The following is a 24356-nucleotide window of genomic DNA, read 5'->3' as shown; positions in this document are numbered from 1 at the left end:
AGCTAGTGCAGAACGCGGCTGCCAGACTGTTGCTGGGGCTCCCAAAGTGGGAGCACATACAGCCGGGGCTGCGTGAACTGCACTGGCTGCCAGTCACATACCGGATTCGTTACAAAGTGCTGGTTATTACCTTTAAAGCCCTATATGGCCGAGGACCTGCCTACCTTAGGGACCGTCTCTCCCCGTATGAACCCCAGAGAGCACTGAGGTCAGCAGGGAAGAACCTGCTGACCATCCCCGGGCCAAAAGAGGTAAAACTCCAGAGCACCCGCACTCGGGCTTTCTCTGCTATGGCCCCACAGCTGTGGAATCAGCTTCCAGAAGAAATGCAGGCCCTGTGGGACTTTGAACAGTTCCGCAGGGCCTGCAAGACCACCTTGTTCCGAATGGCCTTCACCGACTGAAACTGCTAAACTGCTAAGTAAACTTGCCAGCGATTATAGCACCAATATATTAAAGTTTTTGTTTTTAGAATTTTAATAGATTTTAATCAATTGTAGTTAAATTGTTATATACTGTATGATGTATGCATTAAGTTTTTGTTGTTAGCCGCCCTGAGCCGCTTCGGCGGGGAGGGCGGGATACAAATAAAATGTGATGATGATGATGATGATGATGATGAACCACACAGCTTAACTAGCTTATATTGTGGAAACCTGACCATTCACCCACACAGTCCATGTTCGCAACAAGCGTTTGCCATGGAGCGGAGAGAAACACACCACCAGTAACAAGGAGGCGCTTACCTCACGCAACACTCCACTGCACGAAACCAGTGGAGCATTTCGTCATGAAGGGTACACAGCTGAAGGCAGGAAAGGAAGACTTTCTCGGCATCACTATACCAGCCAGCATCTGAGAGAAACCCTCCTGGAAAGTGAAACATGAACAGGGACATCAGGACACCACCCAGAGACAGAAAGGACTATGTCTCAGACATGCCTTTCCTTTTTGCTCCCCCGACATTCTTGGGAGTAAACAAATTCTGGGCTGCAAGCTGGAATCTGTCCTTCAAAAAGTTTCAGTGCTAACTGAACAGGATATCTGAGCATGCAGTTTTGTGATAAGGTTGGTGCAGAAAACCATAAAAGGATCGGAGTGCGGAACTGGATCTGAGCCTCTGAGTGCTGCCAGGCAACCTGTGCCCTGCTGCCATCCCTGGGTGAGGGAGGAGATCAGAGGCAGACTGGCATGGGAACATCTTACGAGTAAATACACACTTTGTGATGTCCAACCTGAAATGAAAGAACCACATGAGCTTCTCGGACGAAGGGCGGGATAAAAATGCAATAGATAGCAAAGGTTTCTGGCATGCTGTTCCAAATTAACATGCTGGTCAATATATTTGCAAGATACCAACAGGATCCAAAATGCTGTTTGAAGAATAGACAAAGACATATATATACCCAGAAGCATTTTCTCAGTGAACATCTCTGCTCCCCCAAATTCCACAGCAGCTTGGCATGGTGGAAGGTAGAGCCAGAATGGTACCAGAGTTGGTGTTGTGAGATGTTCTTCTGAATCCCCACTCTACCATAAAGTTCACCAACGGTCACATATACATTTGCAGCCTCACCTACCGCGTCAGGTTACTGTGAGGGAAGCAAGGTAAAGTAATAATGGAATAGCAGAGTAGCTAAGGCTAAATTTATGCTCATTCCCTCTTTAGAGAACTGACGTTGGGAGCTTTCAACCACCTTCAATTGGGTGGGATGGTTGAACTATCAAGGGATAGCTTCCATCCCAACAACCAGGAAACTGAACTAGGTGTCAAGACTGAGAGCTCAAAAATTCCATCTTCAATCTATGCATGTCACACAAGGTACAATGGAAGCACAGAAGATGGCAAAGGCCACACCCATCACAAACAAGCCAAGATTTGTTCTTGACAACTGAATGAAGCCTTAGAGCAGTGACTCCCAAGCTTTTTGGCACCAGGGACCAATTTTGTGGAAGACAATTTTTCCATGGACCTGTGGGAGTGTGTGCTAGGTTTTTGCCACCCCAGGCTGCCCCCCCCCGTGCCCACACCCCATTCCTGTCCCCCCTCCTGGGGGTCTTTAAATGAGCAGTAGGCAAAGGTCACTGCTGCGCTGCCCCTTCCACCTGGGACCTGAGTGGATGAAAGAGGTGGAGCTTCAAAGTGAGGCCGCGACCTTTGCCTACCGGCTCCCAGGCAAGTAGAAGGGGTGGAGGGGCTGCTCTGCCTCGCTCCAAAGCCACGTCTCCTGCAAAGGGAGGCAGCTTCAGAGCAAGGCTAGGCTACCTCTTTCATGCACCTGCACCCTGGGTGGGTGAAACGGATGGTGGGGCTGTTCTGCCTCGCTCCGTGGCCCAGTCGCTAACAGGCCATGGACTGGGACTGGTCAGCAGTCCGGAGGTTGGGGACCCCTGCCTTAGAGTGCACGCTGCTATCTGCAGGGTCTCAGGTTCAAATCTCACCCCAGTCGCAAAGCCATCTGGCATCCTTAAGAGAGTCACTCTCACCATCTCACTCTGTATCACAAATATGCAGGTGATAATACAGGATCACTTTATTAAGATAATTTAAGTGAACTGTTGTGCATGCTTAAAGGTAAAGGTAGTCATTTTCGACTCTGGGGTGATGTTGCTTTCACAATGTTTTCACGGCAGACTTTTTACGGGGTGGTTTTGCCATTGCCTTCCCCAGTCATCTACGCTTTCCCCTCAGCAAGCTGGGGACTCATTTGACCGACCTCAGAAGGATGAAAGGCTGAGTCAACCTGAAGCCAGCTACCTGAACCAGCTTGTGCTGGGATCGAACTCAGGTTGTGAGCAGAGGGCTCCGACTGCAGTGCTGCAGCTTTACCACTCTGCGCTACGGAGCTTAGAAGGCATTATATACTTGTGGGCATTTTCAGAAGTTTACACATCAACGCACCCCCTAACAATCCTGCCCCACCCCTCGCATGGTTACCTAACACAAATCCAATCTGGATGGCCTTTTCCTTCACAGCTGCATCTGATTCAGCTATGTAAGAGCACCGCCGGCTGAACGAATAGGCCAACACGGAGGCCACCTTCACTCCATGATCCATCAGGGCCTGAAAGCAGTGATGAAGCAGATGTCTGGAAAGGCAGAAAAGGAGATTAGAATGTGAGTCTCTCCCCTCCCCAATTTCATAATTAAGTAATAGGTGCTAAAATATCAAACTGATCAACTTGAAGTATACAGGGTAGCCACAATATAACAGATCATATATAACGGGCTGAAAAATAACAATCTTTTGACCCGTTGTGGAACAGATACATTTTTCTTTGTCTCACTGTCTTTGATGCTAACAGAGAGCCAGAAACAAAGGCGAGTTGCTAACAGGTTCATCTTAGCCCCTCTCGCTCACATACACACAAGACAGCAGCATTTCATATTGCAGAAAGGATGCAAGGAAAGTCCTTGGCAGAGATAAACAAAACACGTTTGCAAAAACTCAAAAGGCTGCCTTTGGCTGTTTTGAAAGCAGGAAGCAATCAACTCTGAATCCCAGCTGAGATGGATACATCAAGCCATATGAAATATGCTAACTTCACATGCCTAGGAGCACTTTAATTAAAAAGTGCATGAGGGCAGGAGAGAGGGGTGCACACACATAGAATCGTAGAGTTGGAAGGGACCTCCAGGGTCATCTAGTCCAACCCCCTGCAAAATGCAGGAAACCCACAAATACCTACCCCAAATTCACAGGATCACATGCATATACACAGAGCTGTGAGAAGCAGGTAATAAGACCATCAAGGCAAGAGGTCGGAGGTCCCCTGAAATAAAGCTGCCCTCAAGCTCAGACAGGCTCCCAACTGTGATGCCTGGGGATATGTTGAATTCAAGGGCAGTCTCATATTAGCTGAATCTCCTTTGCATGAAGACAAGGTTCCAAACAGTCTGGCTTAGTGAAACATGCAGCTTCCATTGATTTCTCTCCCTGCTTCCCCCCACCCTACCCCCCACCCCGGACACCAGCATGATGAGAACCTGGAAAAGAGGCAGAGGTGGGGTTTCAGGTTTTCACTTCAGGGCTGGGCTTTAAAGAGGAAGGAAAGGAAAGGAAAGGTCCCCTGTGCAAGCACCAGTCATTTCCGACTCTGGGGTGACGTTGCTTTCACGTTTTCACGTCAGACTTTTTATGGGGTGATTTGTCATTGCCTTCCCCAGTCATTTACACTTTCCCTCCCAGCAAGCTGGGGACTCATTTGACTGACCTCGGAAGCCTGAGTCAACCTGAGCCGGCTACCTGAAACCAGCTTCCGCAGGGATCGAACTCAGGTCGTGAGCAGAGCTTAGGACTGCAATACTGCAGCTTTAACACTCTGCGCCACGGGACTCCTTTTAAAGAGGGAAGGACAAAGCAAAAAGAAGGGGGTTACCTTGACATCTACCAGATTCACCTCCACCTCCCAAAGGCAGGGAGCACCTACATGTAAAATCCAGTAATCATAAGAAGCTTCTAGCACTGAACTTTATGACTACGGGCCAGTCAGCCAGATACAAAGAACAAAACTCATGTAATCCTTTTTATTAAGACCAACCAGGCAGTCACAGAACAAAACATGTGTCCACTGGGTTGGTCTCAATAAAAGGTATTCAATGGATTTTGTTCTGTCATGGATTTTGCATGGACCAATGTGGCTGTTTTACAACACCCCCCCACCCCAGCTGAACCATACATTTGTTATATTTATACAGACAGAGCCAGGTGGGCAGCTGTGTTGGTCTGAATTCCGTACCGCTTTGCATTCTAAACCCCACCAGCCATATGTAGCTCTGCTTACTGTACCTCGCTCCTTGTCTGAAGAAGTGTGCAAGCACACACGAAAGCTGACATTCTGAATAAAAGTTTATTCGTCTTAAAGGCGCTACTGGACTCCGCTTTGTTACATTCACACAGTTAAGCTCTGCAACCCAACGGAACAGCCCTATTAACTACGCAGGAGGCTGAGGAGCAAACTGACATTATAAATCCGAACGTGTTCGCAAGAGCACACTAGACCGGTAGAGTAACTACCTGAGTCCTGCCAACAGGCAGAGATTAGAATAAACCTTTGCCGTACCCACTTCAAACAGCAAAGGGTGGGCTTTCATGCTATACTAAATATAAAAAACAAAATGTTTCCTATTCAAAACTAGATGCAGGGGTGAAAGGTGGCAGCCCAGCTTTCTCGGCTATGTGCCAGTTTCCTACACAAGGGGGAAATTTCTTGTATGGAGGAACAATCGGCTGTGTGAGCCACCTGTGCTATCCCAGGTACAGGATTAATACCGCACTGAAAACCAGGCCTTTCTTTCGGTAGGTGAGATGCAAGGTTACAACATCGTGAAAGGAGGACTGAAACTCTCCCTTGTCCTTAGCTTCACACCTGCCAGAAGAATCTGGGAGGAAGGAGGGCTGGGGTTTCACATCCTGAAAGACAGTGTGGAAGTCTGGAGGGGAACGTGGAAAAATTCAGAAGGCCCAACGACATTTCGGGGAGCACTACAAAAACTGTTAAATGTTTCTGTTTTATGAGTGGAGTACTTTTTAGGATGACGTTTTATTCAATCCAAAAGTGAAGTATCTATCAAGATTTTAATGTAAGAATCTACGGCGTGAGATAGCTGCAATTCCCGTGGACCCTGTAAATACATAATATTTTCAGGAATATATTTATTTTTAAAATGTGACTCATGTTGTTCACAATTAATATTCTATCATACATCACGTGGATAAGTTACTGAAGAGGTCAGTGTTAGCCATATTATATAGTTAACTAGATATCCAAATATGCTGCTAGTCTAATTATGGCTGCATGAGAAGACATGTCCAAACAATACACTTCCTCATTTGTGTTTTCTATTTAAAACTTCTAATTTTCCCTGTTTCTTTCAGATGCCAAAAACAAAAATAACAGAATCACAGAATCATAAGAGCTGGAAGGGGCCATACAGGCGATCTAGTTCAACCCCCTGCTCGATGCAGGATCAGCCTAGAGCAGAGGTGGCCCAACTTGCTTAACAGAAGAGCCACATAGAATAAACGTTAGATGTTTGAGAGCCGCAAGAGCTGAATGTCAGATGTCTGAGGGCTGCAAGAAGGAAGAGGAGGGGGGGGAGGGACGGAGGGGGGGAGGGACGGAGGGAAGGGAAGGGAAGGGAAGGGAGGAAGGGAGGAAGGGAGGAAGGGAGGAAGGGAGGAAGGGAGGAAGGGAGGAAGGGAGGAAGGGAGGGAGGGAGGAAGGGAGGAAGGAAGGAAGGAAGGAAGGAAGGAAGGAAGGAAGGAAGGAAGGAAGGAAGGAAGGAAGGAAGGAAGGAAGGAAGGAAGGAAGGAAGGAAGGAAGGAAGGAAGGAAGGAAGGAAGGAAGGAAAATTGATGGGGGGAGGGATGGAGAGGTAGAAAGAATGGAACTTTAAATGTATTCTCCAACTTAAAGAGACAAATGCTTTCTCCAAGCTGGCCAATGAGGCAGTGGGGGCTTCAAGAAACACACAATATATGTGAAAGAGCCACATGTGGCTCCCGAAGCTACAGTTTGGCCAGCCCTGCCCTAGAGCATCCCTGACAAGTGTTCATCCAGTCACTGCTTAAAGATTGCCAGTGAAGAGGAGCTCCCCGCCTACCCAGGCAGCAGATTCCACTGCTAAACACTTATTGTAGATGATGATAACAGGAGATTATTGTGCTAAGGTAGCAAAGGGTGCAGCAGTTTGCAGCTCTCTCTTTAACACTGAGTGTACAGTACTGAAAAACTGGACATAGAACAGAATAAAAACGGCACATCATCTTCTCGCTGTTGTGTGCATAAGGTGTGATGCACCCTGTGGTTTTATTATGGTGAGAGGACTAGCAAAAGTCTGAAAAAGATGGGCAGGGAAAGAAAGGTAATCAATATAGCTTCACAACAACCTCTGCTCCTGTTCTGAAAAGGCTATGGGGTTTTGCTTTGAAACAGAACATGCAATGTCCTGCAAAGGCCCCAGAGACATCTAGGCCATTTCCAGCCAATGTTAACCTAAGTCTTAACAAAACAAATGACAACTTGTGAGATGCACAAAAACACTCTGCAAAAGCTGTCCAATGTCAACAAATTTAACAAGCCCTCCTTGGGCTTCAGGCCCAGAATGGCCCTCCTGCTTCCTCCAGCTGGCCCTGATCCTGCATCAGCAAGCAACTACCAAGATGGGTCCTGTTATCCCTAAATACAAACTCCTTTTGATCATCAACAGGCAGGAACCTGCAAAGACTTGCAAGGATCACTTTACTTTCCCCTGTATTTCCTTCCCCACAATCCCCCCTTTTTCCTCCAGGCAGCCCCTCTACTTTCCTTGTGTCTTTCCTATTCATCAACCAACTTTACTTTTATTGGTTTTCCCCCACACACACACACCAGTACTCAATTCTATGTATTATTTACTTCATTTATACTCCACTCTTCTCTGCAGTAGGAACCCGAAACAGTTCATAGAATTCTTCTCTCCTCCAATTTATCTCCTTAACAACTCTATGGTCAGGGGTGGCCAACGGTAGCTCTCCAGATGTTTTTTGCCTTCAACTCCCACCAGCCCTGGCCATTGGCCATGCTGGCTGGGGCTGATGGGAGTTGTAGGCAAAAAACATCTGGAGAGCTACCGTTGGCCACCCCTGGAGTAGGTCAGACTAAGAGAGAGTGATTGACCCAAGGTCCCCCAGCAAGTTCCCATGGCAGAGTGGGGAACGGAACCTGGGTCTCCCAGATTCTAGTTTGATGTTCTAACCACTATGCCATACTGGTTCTCAGCTTTCCCTCCCCCGGCCGCCTCTCCCTGACAAAAGCCTGGCCAAATTACAAAAGTTGTGTGGTAGCAAGTTGATCAGGTGAGCTATGTGGTGGCCACTGCTGGGCCCGACAAAGTCATGCAAATTGCATAGAGTAGAGGTGGGAGGGAGACGATGTCATGCTAATGGCGAAACATCACTTCTGGTGGGGAAATGGAAGTGATGTCATCACGCTGGCATGACTCTACACTCCACTCAAAACTCTATGGTAAAAACACGGGTATGATGATGCCCACCCCTCACTTCCCACCACTGCCCTGCTGAGTGGTGGTGTGGACAGTGGGCAAGAAGACTCCCAACACAGCAAGAGACTTGAGTAAGCCTAGGGTGGAGGCTTCCCTTGGGCCCAGGTAAGTTTTGTGGCATCAACACATAGCTGCTGCCACAACTGCGTGTTGAGCAAACTGGATGGTGGCAAGATGCCTGGGGGCTGCTGCTGAGCCTGGCCCCAATCAGTCCTGGGAGGGGAGCTGGGATTCCAATATAGTAGTGATGGCCAATGGTAGCTCTCCAGATGTTTTTTGCCTACAACTCCCATCAGCCCCAGCCTGCATGGCCAATGGCTGGGGCTGATGGGACTTGTAGGTAAAAAAAACATCTGTAGAGCTACCGTTGGCCACCTCTGCAATATAGTCCTCAGTCGTATTTAGGATAGTCCTTTGTGACCTAGTGGGCACAAGCCATCCTGTCTTAACCGCTTCTAAGTTCTATCAATTTCAAAGGAGGAGATTTAAATATGTGCCAAAATTTCTTCTATGGACTCCAAGGAGACTCAGCAGTACTTAGCACCGGCTGGACTGTACCCATTCCTTTCCCATTTGTTTTCATTTCACCCAAGCCCTTTTTTGCTTTCATTTAGGAGGGACGAAAAAGTGCTAAAAAGAACAAAATTATTGTTCTCTGAACGTATGAAACTGTCTCCTGAGGCTCTCTCGGCTTGGCTTCACGAACGAAGATTTAAAAAGGGTGCAATAGTCCACGTCTGCTGCAGGCTCGCTGGTGGCTGACAAGACCAATGCGGGACAGGCAGGTCCAGCCACAGTGGCTGCAGGGAAAAGTCTGATTTAGGGTTGGTGCTGTAGCAGTGCGATTCTTCCTCAATCTCCTTTTGTCCTCAAGACCAGCTATGCGTGCGTTCTCAAAGGAAGAGACAGCCTGGTGGATGGTGTGCCTCCATGCTTTGCGATCTGAGGCTAGGTCAGACCACTGGTGATGGTTGATGCGACAGGTGCCAAGGGATTTCTTCAAGGAGTCCTTGTACCTCTTCTTTGGTGCCCCTCTATTTCGATGGCCGGTGGAGAGTTCGCCATACAGGGCAATCTTGGGAAGGCGGTGGTTTTCCATCCTAGAAATATGCCCTGCCCAGCGCAGCTGCGTCTTCAGCAGCAGTGCCTCGATGCTGGTAACCTCCGCCCGCTTGAGGACTTCAGTGTTGGTCACAAAGTCACTCCAGTGGATGTTGAGGATGGTGCGAAGGCAGCGCTGATGAAAGCGCTCGAGGAGTCGCAGGTGATGACGGTATAAAACCCACGATTCGGAGCCGTAGATGAGGGTTGTCATCACTGAGGCTCCTGAGGCTATTAGTCCATCTATTTCAGCGTGATCAATTTCGACTGACAGCAAAGAAAAGTCTCACCTAATTCTTACTACCTGAAAGCCTCTAACTGGAGATACCAAAGAAGGGACCGGGGAACTTCGGTTTGCAGAAAGCCCATGCTCCACCACCAAGATATAAGGCCTCATCTGTTTAGCCCAGGGTGGATTTGATTTAAATCAAATTGATTTAAATCACTAGTCAGTAAGACTTGATTTGAATCATAGCTTTCTACATAAAGACTCATTTTTGCTGGTATAACCTTAATATTCACAATTAGATGATTTCATTTTTTTAGAATAACAACAGTTATACAGTTTTACAGTTATATAAAAATATTGATTTTTAACACTATTAGAAACACACTATAGATAGGTAAAGGAACTTCATTAAAATATTCCCAAACTGGGTCTCTTTTACGGCCTGCTGCCATTCTAGGTTTTCTCCTTCAGGGAAAGAATAATGTAATAAACCTCGGGTTATACACACAAAAGATCCAAAGTCTTGTGGAGTATTCTGCTCAAAAAGTTTTACTTTAATTTTTACTGCTTGCCCCTCCCTCCTCACACCTAATTTTCTTCTTGTGCAGATCTATTACACTCCAAGCAATCTTTTTCTATTCACTGAACTTTTCGAAACTTAGCACTTAAGGGGTTGATTCTGTGTACATAGGTTTGTAGAAAAAGAGATTAAGGTCTTTTTCTCGACTCTGTTCATTTTATAACATTTTTGCTATGTGGAAGAGGCGTGATCTCTGCAGACATAAATTATGGTTTTGAGAACTGCAAAACCAAGCATCTGTGTTCTGTGATAATATCTTGTAGACAGAGAAACTGCCCAGTAATCTTACAGAAACCTCTGGAAGAGCATGACATTGTGAACGGATTAATAGAATTTATTACCAAAAATTTAAACATTGCATAAATATACAGCCTTATGCTTCAGAATTAAAAATTAATCCTTATGTCATGATGGAATAACCTTTGGATGATGATATATTTTCCTTAAAAAGCATTTTATTTTAAAAAACGGATTTAAATTAAAAAATCCGATGTATTTATTTATTTTAAAAAATCATTGATTTTTATCCACCCTGGTTTAATCTGCCTTCCTTTTTTTACCCTTAATATAGCAAAACAATACTCAAAGGACAGAATTGCAGCGCATAAAGTACATGAAGGAAAACAGATATAGAGTGGGGTCCAAAAGGTAAGCTTCCACAAACAGAAGGCGGACTTAGCTCACAAAAAGGGCTGTTTTATCTCTCAGCCTAGAACACTGCATGAAAAAAGCTGAAACAGACTCCAAAGCTGCTGATCTGCCTGTACAAGCAGAAAAGCGAGGATGGTGCAACGATCTGAGTTATCAGACTAGGGCTGGAGAGAACTTGCTTCAAATTCCCACTTTGCCATGAAGCTCACTGAATGATCTTGGGCTGCTCACTCATTCAGAGCCCAAGGGCAAGCTAATTTAACAACCTAAGTAATGTGTGGACATCTGAGCAAGTCTTTGCAGAACTGTCGAGTCAGTGATTAATTTTTCTTCCTGGCAGAGTTCTTCAAATCCAACCCAAACATAGAGCTAAACAAGTCATTTACTCCACCTCTGAGGCGGCTGAACAAAACTGGATGTGCAGGGCAACTGTATGTTCAGAAGTAATTTTACTTAACTAAGAAGAAATGAACTGCAAAAATAAAATACAAGTTTAAAATCTTGTAACTCTTGAACTAAGCGCAATTTCAAAACACTCCACAAACAACTGCAGGTTTAATCTTAGCACTGGTTTACAATCCCCCCACATATGAAACCACACCTGTCTGAGATTTAGGGTGGGTTAGATTTAAGCCTCCAGGCAATGGAATTTTACACAAGTGGGTTGCTGTCTTCCCTCTAGCCGTCGATGAATAACAAATGAGTCTAGACAAGATGAATAGCCGTGTTAGTCTACTGTAGCAGTAGAAAAGAGTGACAGTGCCACCTTAAAGACTAACAACATCTTTTGTGAGGTATGAGCTTTTGTGAGTCACTGCTCACTCCCTGTAAGTTCTAAATTGGCAAATACCAGTGGGCCAGCTGATAAAAAGGTCTGTAAACTAGTAATACTTCTTCTTTGCAAGTGTGAAAAAGTCAATGGTCGAGAGCATCACCAAACACAAAGTTTATTGTGTGACGCACTCTACAAAGGCTGAGTGCAATCCAGACCTTTGCAAGGCTCACTGATTCCTATGAAGGAGTTAAGCACAAACTTAAATCTTTCCCACTACGAAAAGTGAGACAGGAGAGAGGGATTGCATCCAGTACGAGCTACAGAAAATTATGTCCTTCTGAAAAACCAAAAAGCAGTACCATATGGGGGGCAGGAGAGAGGTTGTATAGGCTTACCTTTTGTCTAAAGCTCGAAGAACCTTCGCAAAAACCTCTAGTTCACAAAATTCGCTACCCAATTGGCATAGTCGTCCTTGTTGGTAAAGCTGGGGAAAGAAAAGACAACTGTGAATGAAGCTAAATGACGGAAACGCAAACATTAAGACATGTACTTAGTCTAGTGGTTACCAAGCTACTCCTCTGCTGAACTGGGTCACACAAATATTGATTCTTACATAGGACCAGCCATCTGGTACACACCTCGTAAATGCAGCTTAACCAAGGAACATACCCCCACTTGATATAATGCACTGATGTTGCTAGGCTAGGAGGACAGTGACCTTCCAAGCTCTGCATGGAGAAATAAAAATGGTAAGAATACATGTGTCACTCATCTGTCTACCTGGTTCATATACAAAGGGATTTTAACAGCGTATGGAAACACTGGAGAAGGTGCCAAAACTAATCTCCCAAACTATGCCTCATCTCTGTCTTTTGCTCCAACATTTTTCTCCATTTCTGATTCCAGCCAAGAATGGACCAATGCACTACAGTGAGGTATGCCATGCAGCGGGAGGGTGTTTCACACTCCCACATTCCTCTCATATTTTTCAAGATAGACCCCTCCATTTTTAATGGGTCGAACACATGAAAAGCAGCATGCTTATACCTCTGTTACATCTAATCTGGTCCAAAGCCAGTCACAGAGGACAAGTGCCTAAAACTCTACTAACAACGAGCCATTTGAAACATTTTAGGACTCTGCACAGCTAGTACCTAAAAATGCCATGATGGCATAAAGGAAATTGTTTACCAGTTCTGTTCTGAACAATAACTTGGTACAATTTCAAGGCCTCCATCATTCCAATACAGTATAGCATTCATAGATATTCTAAAGGAGTGGACTTATTTGAGAAATTTTAGCCTGCCTTTTGACCTCAAGGACCAATGAGAGCCAAAAATAATAACCACTCGTTCCAAGGTTGTAACAAATTAAATATCAATCACTGCCAGAAAGTACACCACAGCACATCTAACCAGAGGCCCTCTCAGACTGATTCCAAAGACTCAAATGAGTGGGTGCCTTCCAATGTTCCCTCTAAGCTGTGGAGTCTTGTGAGCAAAAATTCTACGTTGTGAGCTACTGGCATTAAAGTTGTGAGCTGCTGCATACATTAGTTTGCCTGGAGCCTTTTTTCCAGAGCTAGAACAAAAATGTGTGAGCCGGACTTTAAAAAACTGTGAGCTAGCTTACACTAACTGAGCTTAAAGGGAACTTTGGTACCTTCCTGGCACATAAGAACATAAGAGAAGCCATGTTGGATCAGGCCAATGGCTCATCCAGTCCGACACTCTGTGTCACATAAGAACATAAGAGAAGCCATGTTGGATCAGGCCAATGGCTCATCCAGTCCAACACTCTGTGTCACAGAAGAACTTAAGAGAAGCCATGTTGGATCAGGCCAATGGCTCATCCAGTCCAACACTCTGTGTCACAGAAGAATTTAAGAGAAGCCATGTTGGATCAGGCCAATGGCTCATCCAGTCCAACACTCTGTGTCACATAAGTACATACGAGAAGCCATGTTGGATCAAGCCAATGGCTCATCCAGTCCGACACTCTGTCACACAGTGGCCAAAAAACCCCAAGTGCCATCAGGAGGTCCTCCAATGGGGCTAGAAGCCCTCCCACTGTGCCCCCCCAAACACCAAGAATACAGAGCATCACTGCCCCAGATAGAGAGTTCCAACACTAGGCTGTGGCTAATAGCCACTGATGGACCTCTGCTCCATATGCTTATCCAATCTCCTCTTGCAGCTGTTCCAAAAGTTCATCGCCTAATGTGGAGGGCTATTCAGAAAAGGCTCAAGATTGTCATCCCTGTTTTCTACATGTGCAAAGCACTCCAAGAAAGGGATGCCTCTGCAGGAACTCAGTGGCCCACCCAAGAGAATCCTGACCCATGTGATCCATTGCTACAAAACCAGGGAGAGGGGAATCAATCTTAATATACCTGTTTAATGCTACCCATCATGCCTTAACATTATCACTTGAAATCACAAGAGCAAAGCAGCTTCTCCCGGTCCATACCCCACCTCACATTTTTCTGAGAGCTACATGAAGCTGGGACGTTGAACATGGATTCTGCATGCATATATATACCAGTTCTGTTGTTTCATTGCTATTTTGCTACATCTGTCATAGCTTGGCAAGTCTATCAAATTGATAGGAAAGTGAGGACATAATATGAACACTGTGGCAAAGCAGGAGGAATAAAATGAGGGGTGGGCTGTTTGCCAACAGTATTCCCACTCTACATTTGGGACCTGAGTAGAGTTAGAATGCATACAGATTTTTTTTTTGGGGGGGGGGGCATGAACAAACATGGAGTGATGGTGGTATATGAGTGAGAAAGTGTTCTCCCTGTCCCAACCATTTGCCCCTCTCCAGGATAACTCTTGGTGGGATTAATCAGACCAATTCCCCCAACTGCATTTTCTTTCTTTTCTCCTCTTCAAGTACCCATGCCACAATATGCTTCTAGAGCAGGGGTGGCCAAACTTGATTAACGTAAGAGCCACAAGACATGAACATCAGATGTCTGAGAGAAGGAAGGAGAGAAGGAGGGAGGGAAAGAAGGAGGAAAGGAAGGAGGGAAGGAAGGAAAACAGATGGAAGGGGAGGTGGAAAAAGCAACTTTAACTTTAAATGGCTTCTCCAAGCTGCTGGCTGGCTTTGCTCAGAGAAGTGATTTAAAGAGACAAATGCCTTCTCCAAGCTGGCTGATGGAGTGGTGGGGGCTTCGAGAGCCATGCAATATGTGCAAGAGAGCCACAGTTTGGCCATCCTGTTCTAGAGCATGCACAGTCTCTGTCAGCTGCAGGGGGGAGGTGATTTAAATATATATATATATATATTTATTTATTTATATAAATAAAAACAATTTAAATATATATAAGTGCAAGAGGCACTTGAATTCTTCATCTTGCTGCCATCATTGCTATTACTTGTTCATTTTAAACTTGTCTTAGTTTTTAACACTTTCATGGTTGTTAACCTATATATTGTTACACGCCCTGAGCCTGCTTGCAGGATATAAATCAATCAATCAATCAATCAATCAATCAATCAAATAAATACAGCCACAGTGACTTTCCTGTATACTTGGGGCAATCCACCCAAAATTCACCTTGCCTCCATTTCACTGCCCTGCAGACAGAAACACACCAATCAATCTCGAAATGTGAGGAAATGCCAATGACACCAATTTTAAACTCCTTGTATGCTTCTCTTGGTCTCATGTGTTCACTTACATAAACATATTTCAGAAAGATTTATTTATTTATTTTAGTATATTTCTATTCCGCCCATTCCCAGTAGGGCTCAGGGTGAAGTACAACATATAATAAAACAATTAAATACAATTAAAACATTTCACAAACCAACAACTCAGCAGCACTCAGAACATTTCCCATATCATCCCATATTGCCCAGCCTGGCCGTCTCACATTATGACGAGATGTTATCCCATAGAGATGGCAGATATCATTCCATTTTATAGCACAAGTGACAGTGCTGACATGGGAAGCCAACCAGATCAAGAATAGATGCCCGCAGCCTCAACTAAAAGCCTGACGGAAAAGCTCTGTCTGCTCAAATTCGTGTATGTTACATCAGTAACACTGCCCAGCTATCTCATCTTTTGCCATCCCCTTCTTCTTTTGCCTTCTGTCTTTCCCAGCATCAGGATCTTCTCCGGGAAGTGCTCCCTTCTCATTTGGTGGCCAAAGTATTTGAGCTTCAGCTTAAGCATCTGACCTTCCAGTGAACAGTCAGGGCTGATTTCCCTTAGGACTGATTGACTGGATCTTCTTGCAGTCCAAGGGACTCTCAAGTCTTCTCCAGCACCACATCTCAAAAACATCTATTCTGCGCTCAGCCTTCCTTATGTTCTATAAATTTAAAGAGTCTATAAATGAGGAGTAGGCTAAGGTCACAGCAGTGCTGCCCCTTCTAGGGGAGGCAGCCTTGGAGTGAGGTTGTGCTGCCTCTTTAGTCCAGGGCTGTTCTGCCTTACTCCATGCCCCGGTTGCTAGCAGGCCACGGATCGGGACCGGTCCACAGCCCAGTGGTTGGGGACTCCTGCCCTACCCCATACAAGAAAGGGGGATCTCTTCAATATCCTGTTTGGAGAGTTCCAAGGTATCCTATTTGCCACTACTGGGAAGAGAATGGTGGGTCAGGTGGAACTTCGGTTTAAACCTGCTAGACAATTTTTATGTTATGAAAATTGTTAAAACATCCTGACAGCTACAACACCTCTTCCTGTGTACAATACATACACTATTTTTCGCAAAAGGTATTTCTTCCTTAACAAAGAAAGGGGGCAAGCGAAGGAAATCACAAATTACTTTTTAAAAAATAACTTATTGTATTGTACACTCTTTGCAACACTCACGCAAGCCGCTTGGCCTTAAAACAAGCTTTGTTCTTTTCAACTTGGCATAAAAAGTGCAACTTCTACTGACTTCTCAGAGTATACGCCAACAAAGTTTGTTTTCTACATTTACAGTTTGCACAATTTGCCTGCTCAGTGGAAAATCTAGTCGCAAGAGGTCCTATCAAGAGTATGCATGTCACACTGTAAGCAGGCAGATAGCATTTTTTTTAAATGCATGCCACAGAAAACATTTTTTAAAAAATCCTACAGTTAATTAGTTATTTACTCATGATGGTATACAAGAATCAACTGACTCAGAGTCAGGTGGGGAAGTTTTAATGAACTAGTAGATAGTTCCCCCCCTCCCCCCCCACAAAAGACCGTACCACAATAAATGTGTTAGATCTTTAAGATGCTACTTTAGGCTCCTTTGTTGTTTTGGGCTGCCACAGACGAACAGAGTTAACACCTCCTAGGCATAAAGGAGATGATATAGTACTTTTGATCTTTAGGAGGCGACTGGAGATGGTTTTATTTAGGACTGTATTTGGTTAAAGTTTAGCAGCGGCCCCTAAAGAGGGATTTTAAATTTTCCATTTATATTTTCATATATTTTATTCAATATGTTTTATCTATGATTGTAAGTCGCCTTGAGCTCAGGAAGGATGAATGACAGCTAGCACATGTTTTAAATAAATAAATACTTTGCGGGCTGCCACTTTTGGGAAAGATAGCTACATGATTATTTTAAATCATTAGGCTGAACAAGCTCATCGTGTTCTACTTTGCGTTACACAAACTGTGTTATAAACCCTTATGCATCAAGGCGAGGACGGGGAAAGCGTATACTTTTCCAAATATCTTCACTGCTTGTTTAAAGAGCCACAAGCGGCACTTGATTATTTAGTAATTATTTAGTAATTGTACACTGAAAGCATTCATAAAGTATTCTATCACCTAGTTAAAAGTCTCTCAGAAATGGCAACCTTTGGCCCAGACTGCCAACTTGACTATTGCCGTCTTTTGCTGCCCCCTTCCTGACGAGAACTCCCACAAGCAAAGTATTGCACTCAAGGAAAACCTGAGAACTTGTTTACTTAGAGGTGCTGCAATTTGTTTCTTAAATCTTAACAGACCTGCAAGAAGAGGAACGGCAAGCACAAGAGTCTCTAATCGATGCTTAGCATCTCTTTGTTTTAGTGGCACTTCCTAGAATGCAGGGAGAGGCATGAGCCAACTGAAGCTATGCATTTTTAAAGGATCATTTAGTATCATTTAATTTAGGTAGGAAAAATCCAATGCATGGTTATAGGAAGGGGGGGACTTGTCTTAGCAGTAGTATGTGTGAAAAGGATTTAGGGGTCTTTGTGGATCATACGCTGAACATGAGTCAACAGTGTGATGCGGTAGCTAAAAAGGCAAATGCAATTTTGGGCTGTATCAACAGAAGTATAGTGTCCAGATCACGTGATGGGATGGTATTGCTTTACTCTGCTCTGGTAAGACCTCACCTGGAGTATTGCGCACAGTTTTGGGCACCACATTTTAAGAAGGATATAGACAAGCTGGAATGGGTCCAGAGGAGGGTGACAAAGATGGTGAGGGGTCTGGAGACCAAGTCCTATGAAGAAAGGTTGAAGGAACTGGGCATGTTTAGCCTGGAGAGGAGGCAGCTGAGAGGTGATATGGTCACCATCTTCAAGGACTTGAAGGGCTGTCATATAGAGGATGGTGTGGAATTGTTTTCTGTGGCCCCAGAAGGCAGGACCAGAACTAAGGGGTTGAAATTAAATCAAAAGAGTTTCCAGCTCAACATTAGGAAGAACTTCCTGACCGTCAGAGTGGTTCATCAGCGGAACAGGCTTCCTCGGGAGGTGGTGGGCTCTCCTTCCTTGGAGGTTTTTAAGCAGAGGCTAGATAGCCATCTGACAGCAATGAAGATCCTGTGAATTTAGGGGGAGGTGTTTGTGAGTTTCCTGCATTGTGCAGGGGGTGGACTAGATGACCCTGGAAGTCCCTTCCAACTCTATGATTCTAATATCAGTGTTATTCCTTCTCCCTATATCTTGCTTCCTTCTGCATAAGTTAGTTTGCAAGGCTTGCTCAACTGCACAGGAGCTCCAGAGCAAAACCTCTATTTTCTCCATTGGCTGGGACGCCTCCCTTGGGGAGTTGGGGGGGGAGGGACAGCTTGCTTTGCCAGGCTCTCTCAATCGCGCAGCAGAGCTACTGAGCCAAGCCTCTCTTCCTCCTATTGGCTGAGGCTCCTCCCCCCTCCCCTAGTTCTCTGGGGAAGGAAGGAAAGAGCCAGAGCTTCCTTTGCTCAGTTTCCTGGATCCCATGGGAGAAATACAAAGAAATAATCTTTAAGAACACCAAGTGCTAACATTATAAGCATGTATTAAGTTTTTAAAAAGTACATTTGTTTTTGTCTGTGTCCTTTATAAAGTTTACATCTGTTACCTAATTTTAAATACATACACACCACCCAGTCCTACCTGACATGGCCCGGCCAAACAAGGTCTCATTTATGTCAGATCCGGCCCCCATAACAAATGAGTTTGACCCCCCTGACCTAACCCATATCAGTAGACATTTGTTTTAGCACAGTTGTTGAATCATCTGAGAACGGCAGAATGTTCCGTTTTGCTCAAGTGAAGATATGGGTCAAAGATGGAGCGTACTGGATGAAGCCCAAAAGATATTCATACATATGAGAAACCTGCAATCACTATTTTTAAACACACCTGTTAAAGACAAAAAGTACCAAGAATGAAGTAAAGAGTTCTTATATATTTTAAGCCATTTCAAGTACAGGTAACTTCGTATGGTGTTTGAAGTTAAAATGGGTTGGTCAAGAATGTATGCCAAACGCTCTTGAACTGGAGCTATTGTTAGCTATTGTTATGCGATATTAAAAATCTATAAATATGGGAAGGTGAACTGATTGAAAGCTTCCTCTTAGAAAGGGCTCATTGCACGTGATCTGCTTATTTTGAGGGTAAGATACTTTTATAGACTCATGTAATCACTCTATCTAATGTAACAATTATGGATGGTATAATTTTTTTGCAGTTGAGCTGTGAGTTAGTCAAAGTTAAGAACGAAATAGTTATGCTTTAATAAAAGTTTAAAATGGAGGCAAAGATTCTCTAATAGCATTTACCTCTGTACTGTGCCCATAATGAACCCAAGACGTTATTGAGGTGCACCTCTAGCCAGGAGTTAAATGATCTGATATAGGAAAGGTCATCAGAATACCTAGGGATTCTTAAATGCGTGCCTGTGCCTGACCCAGGAGGTCGGACCAGTCATCCAAAACATCTCATCTGATGGACAGCAGTCCCAGTTCTGAGGCACCCCTTGCTGAGGTGAAGGCCACAAAACAGAACCTTGAGAGTTCAAAGAATGTCTCATTGGTATCTAGAAAACTACACAGAGATGCCAGGAAGGAAAGTGATGAGGTGTAGGAGGTAATGACAGATTTGTTCTGCGGAGGAAATGCTTACCAACAGGATGTTTGGAGACAGATAAACCACGCACCTAAGGGAGAATGGAAGCCAAGCACGCAATGTGCCTGCATACCATGTTGGCTCTTAAACCCTGCTGGTTTGGAGGGCCAAGATTCCCATGTGGCAGTACCACCTACAGAAGACCTTCCAAGTGCATTCAGATATACAGGCTGTAGAATGCACCAACAAGGCCATCATAACCACTGTGACTACCTCTGCAAAGCCCCAATTCAAGAGTGTTCTGCCAAGCTACTAGGTGGAACCAGGTGGGGCTTGGATGGAGAATCAGACCCTGTGACAGCAGGTCTGTTGAAACTAGAATCCTCTAGGTAGGCATTGCCTCCTTGGAGAGTGAGGGTGGAGCAAACCTGGCCCTTGGCACCACAACTACTGCAGCAATCATTAAACTCTGTGACTGGACTAGCAGCATGACGTCTGCGGAATCCACTTTCTGTAACTTTTGAATAATCTCCAGATGTAGATTTTTTCTTTATGATAAGCTGTACCTATAATGGCTTCCACTTATGTCCTTAAGTGCCCTTGTTTTGGATGAAGAACTGATTAGTAGATCATCTAGGTAGGGATGCACGTGAATATCTCGAACACTCAGGTATGCCACCAGCAGTTTTGTGAATATCCAAAGAGCAAAGGCCAAGCTGAGTGGAAGGGCTCTTAACCGGTAATGAGCTATTCTGTAGGCAAACTGTAGACAGCATTGGTAGGCCAGCCAGGTGGGTGCATGTGAGTATGCCTCTGTTAGATCTATGGATGTCATGCGGTTTTGAGACTGAGCAATACGCTTTGATGCCTCCATCTTGAACCTCCTGAACCTGATTGATGAACATGAGGTCGAAGACGGGCCTCTTAAGACTAGGTAAACTCCTGCACATCTGTCTAGCAGAATCCCTAGGGGTGGGGGAGAGAAGAGGAATTTTATGTTGTGTCCCTTGGATGTGGTGTCTCGGACGTAATGATGGAGACTGGCCCCAGATCTGGTGAAAAAGCTGTTAAGAATCTTTGGTGTCAAGACCTGCGTTGCTTGAGCTTATTTCCCTTACTGAAACTGGAGAACTGACCAGAGACTAAGGAATGACTTGAAGAAAAAAACCCAAGAAAGCTGCGGCCTGGAACTCTGATGGCAAAGGATTAATATTTTACTCAACATTCTATCCTTCTGTGTGCTCACTGATGAAGCAGGAAATGAAACTGAAAAGACCTGGCAGACACTTCCTGTAAGGTGGAGACAGAAATATGAAATCAGCTTCTTGCATCTCTAGGATTACCGGAAGTATTTGCTCAACAAAGCGGTTCTCCTTCTAGTGCTGTGTGTTTGTGTCGTTAATTGAATTTTATAACTTCGTGTTTTTTATTGTTTAAATGTTTTTATGTCTGCTGCCTTGTGAGCCCTGATTGGGTGGAAAGGCGGCATAAAGATGTTTTAAATATATAAATAAAATCATTTAAATAAATAACTATCCTCCTGTTCCAGGAGAGAAGTACTGCTTCTGCATTATGTCACAGCTTTCTAGCCCCTCTTGTCAAAGGACAGCATTTCACTCTCGGTTGGTACAGAGCAAATATCTAACCACAGTTTGACCTTACAGCAGGGGTCCCCAACCCCTGGGCCATGGACTGGTACCGGTCCGTGGCCTGCTACCAACTGGGCCGTGAGGCAGAGGTGCTGCACCACCCCTTTTGCTTGCCCAGGACCTGGGCGAATGAAAGAGGCAGTGAAGCCTTGCAGGGGAGGTAGCCTCAAAGCAGGGCAGAGTAGCCCCGACCCCCTGGGCCCACCTACCCCTCATGGGAGGGGGAGGCAACTGGGCTGCTTCTGCCACCTGGCTGCCTAGTGGGGAGGCAGTAGAAGCAGCCCCACTCTCCCCCCTCCCATTTAAAGACCCCCATGGGGCACAGGGATGGGGCACGGGTGGGGGACAGCCTGGGGTGGAAAAAACCCAAAACCGGTCCCTGGTGCCAAAAAGGTTGGGAGCCATGGCCTACATGAAAGCACTTGCCTGCACATTTCCCATCCACCTATATCAGTCTCCACCACTTGCACACTTCTGATCTACCACAACGGTAGTGAGAACGTTTCTTCCAAATACGGAGTGCCAGCTATTCAATCCTGGGTTGGAGGGCATACACAACGCCTGCTTTGCCAGTTCAGATTCTGGTGGCAAGCTATGGGTGTGGCATTACATCAAAATATCTTAATTTCATACATAGGTATTAGAAAGCATTTCGAGGAAGTTCAGGACAGAGTTGTATGAACCAGTTGTGAATGCTTATAATGCACCCAGAATTCACAGCAACGAAGGAAAGGCATTCCAGAGCAGATGGGCACAGAGTACTTGGAAGCAAACACAGTGCTGTCTTTGTTGTTCGGTTACCTCCCAGGTGCGTCACACGATCAAAACAGGGAACAAACAAAATGGGAATTTGGAGCCTTATTTCTAGAGGCTAAGATCAGACCTCAATGAAGGGTTGTCAGCCACTGGCAGGGGATGAGGGGATACGGTTGCCAGATCCAGGTTGGGAAACTCCTGGAGGTTTGGGGATAGAGGGAGGACAAGGACCTCAGTGATGTCCAGTGCCACAGAGGCCACTCTCCAAAGCATCCATTTTATCTAGGGAAACTGATCTCTATAGTCTGTGGAGATGAGCTGTAATTCCAAAGGAACTCCAGATACCACTGGGAGGCTGTTAGCCCTACTTAAATGTGGTGGAATCCTACTGAAAGCAGACACCCCCTGAAGTTCCAGTATATCCATCACAGGCACCCAGGACTTTTTTTGTAGCAGGATGTTCTTTGCATATTAGGCCACACCTCCATGATGTAGCCAATCCTCCAAGAGCTTACAGGGCTCTTCTTACAGGGCCTACTGCAAGCTCTTGGAGGATTGGCTACATCAGGCTGTGCGTGGCCTAATTAGAGATGTGAAGGCCCGGGGAAAAAACGAAAAAATTCAGGGGGAAAACAGTTTTTTCCCATTTTTTCCCTGAAGCCTTTTGTTTTTATTTCCGAAAAATTGAAAAAAGGAAAGGAAAAAAATGATTATGGAATGTTTTATTTTAACATGATGAATAAAGTACTTTAAGACAAGGTGTTCAAATATTGTCCAAATCATTTCTAAACAATATGTATGGTATCAGATTATTCTGATTTCTGTGCACTGAGGACAAGCAAGCTCTAGGTCATGCCTATTCATTGAAACTTAGTCCTACACTCCCTTCTATACACTTCCCCTCTCTTCAATTCTTTTTATGAGAATGAGCTCTTTATTTTTATTTAATACTGCGGAGAGGAAATATGAATAATTGTTACTTCTGGATTTTTAAAAATCGTTTTGTGGAGGTTTTTTTGTCTGTTCCACACAAACCAGTAAACAGTTCAGGAGATTGTTTCTCCAGTTGTTACAATTACAAATAAATATTATTTAAAAAATAAATTCTGTTTGTAATAATTGCTTGGGTACACTATATTTTTAATAAGCTAGTTGTGATAATTTCATGCCAAGTAAAATTCTCCATAGTCATATTTTATGTTCCTAAAGTAACAGAATGACTTTCAATCTGGAAAAGAAAAAAGAAATGCTAATGTAGCATTTTTTTTTCAATTTTTCTGAAAATTTCTGTTTTTTTTCCGGAAAAACACGGAAAAAAACTGGGGAGTTTTCCGCACTTCAAAATTTCCAGAAATTTTACATCTCTAGGCCTAATATGCAAAGGAGTTCCTGCTACAAAAAAGCCCTACAGCACCCATGGTGTCTTCACAGGTGTCCTTATGTGGGAAAGCTCTGCTGAAACCTACTGAACAACAGCACGCCTTTTGAAAATCACACCAAATCCTAAAATGTTAGAAAAACAGCACCCAAAGATCGGAGAGAGGCTTGCCTTTATGCCTTTCTTGTGAGCTCTACAAGGGCATCTCATCTACCTTGCTGCTCTTGGAAACAGAATGCTGAGCTACGTGGCCCTCCAGTTTCATCCAACAAGGCAATTCGAAGAATATCGTATCATTCTGGTATCCTTCAGCTTTGAGCAGAAACAGCACACAACCCAAGCATGCACTACCAAGAGAAATCCATTTGTTCAGCCATACAGCAGGAACAACACGGCTCATCTTCATCCAGGTAGAACAAGGTGGGCAGCAGTGTTGGTCTGAAGCAGGGGTGGCCAAATTGTAGCTCAGGAGCCACGTGGCTCTTTCACACACATTGTGCGGCTCTCCAAGCTCCCACCATCCTGTTGGCCAGCTTAGAGAAGGCATTTCTCTATTTAAATAACTTCTCCGAGCCAAGCCAGTTGGTGGCTTGGAAAATGCAATTAAAGTTGAAGTTGCTTTCTTTCCACTACTCTCTCCCTCCTCCTTCCTCATCTATTTGAGAGCCTGTTTGGTGTAGTGGTTAAGTGTGCTGACTCTTATCTGACACTCCTTCACTTGCACCTGCTGGAATGACCTTGGGTTAGCCATAGCTATCTCAGGAGTTGTCCTTGAAAGAGCAGCTGCTGTGAGAGCCCTCTCAGCCCCACCCACCTCACAGGGTGTCTGTTGTGGGGGGAGAAGACATAGGAGATTGTAAGCCGCTCCGAGTCTCTGATTCAGGGAGAAGGGCGGGATATAAATCTGCAATTCTTCTTA

The 24356-nt window shown here is 44.7% G+C and overlaps 1 protein-coding gene across 1 annotated transcript in view; it reads right to left on the bottom strand.

Annotated features, from left to right (window-relative positions):
* Nucleotides 1–24356, bottom strand: part of APPBP2 (amyloid beta precursor protein binding protein 2) — a 64986-nt gene that overhangs the window by 20908 nt on the left and 19722 nt on the right. Inside the window, exons 2-4 of the mRNA XM_060258992.1 lie at nt 11779–11867; nt 2939–3090; nt 747–870 (exon numbers count right to left, since the gene is read on the bottom strand). Of these exons, the coding sequence (XP_060114975.1) occupies nt 747–870; nt 2939–3090; nt 11779–11867 (365 nt within the window). The remainder of the gene's footprint in view (nt 1–746; nt 871–2938; nt 3091–11778; nt 11868–24356) is intronic.

The sequence above is a fragment of the Heteronotia binoei genome, chromosome 18 (assembly GCF_032191835.1).
Source record: "Heteronotia binoei isolate CCM8104 ecotype False Entrance Well chromosome 18, APGP_CSIRO_Hbin_v1, whole genome shotgun sequence".
In the NCBI taxonomy this organism is placed as follows: domain Eukaryota; kingdom Metazoa; phylum Chordata; class Lepidosauria; order Squamata; family Gekkonidae; genus Heteronotia; species Heteronotia binoei.
Note: the sequence above shows the minus strand (reverse complement) of the source record. Positions and strands in the feature narration are given on the sequence as shown.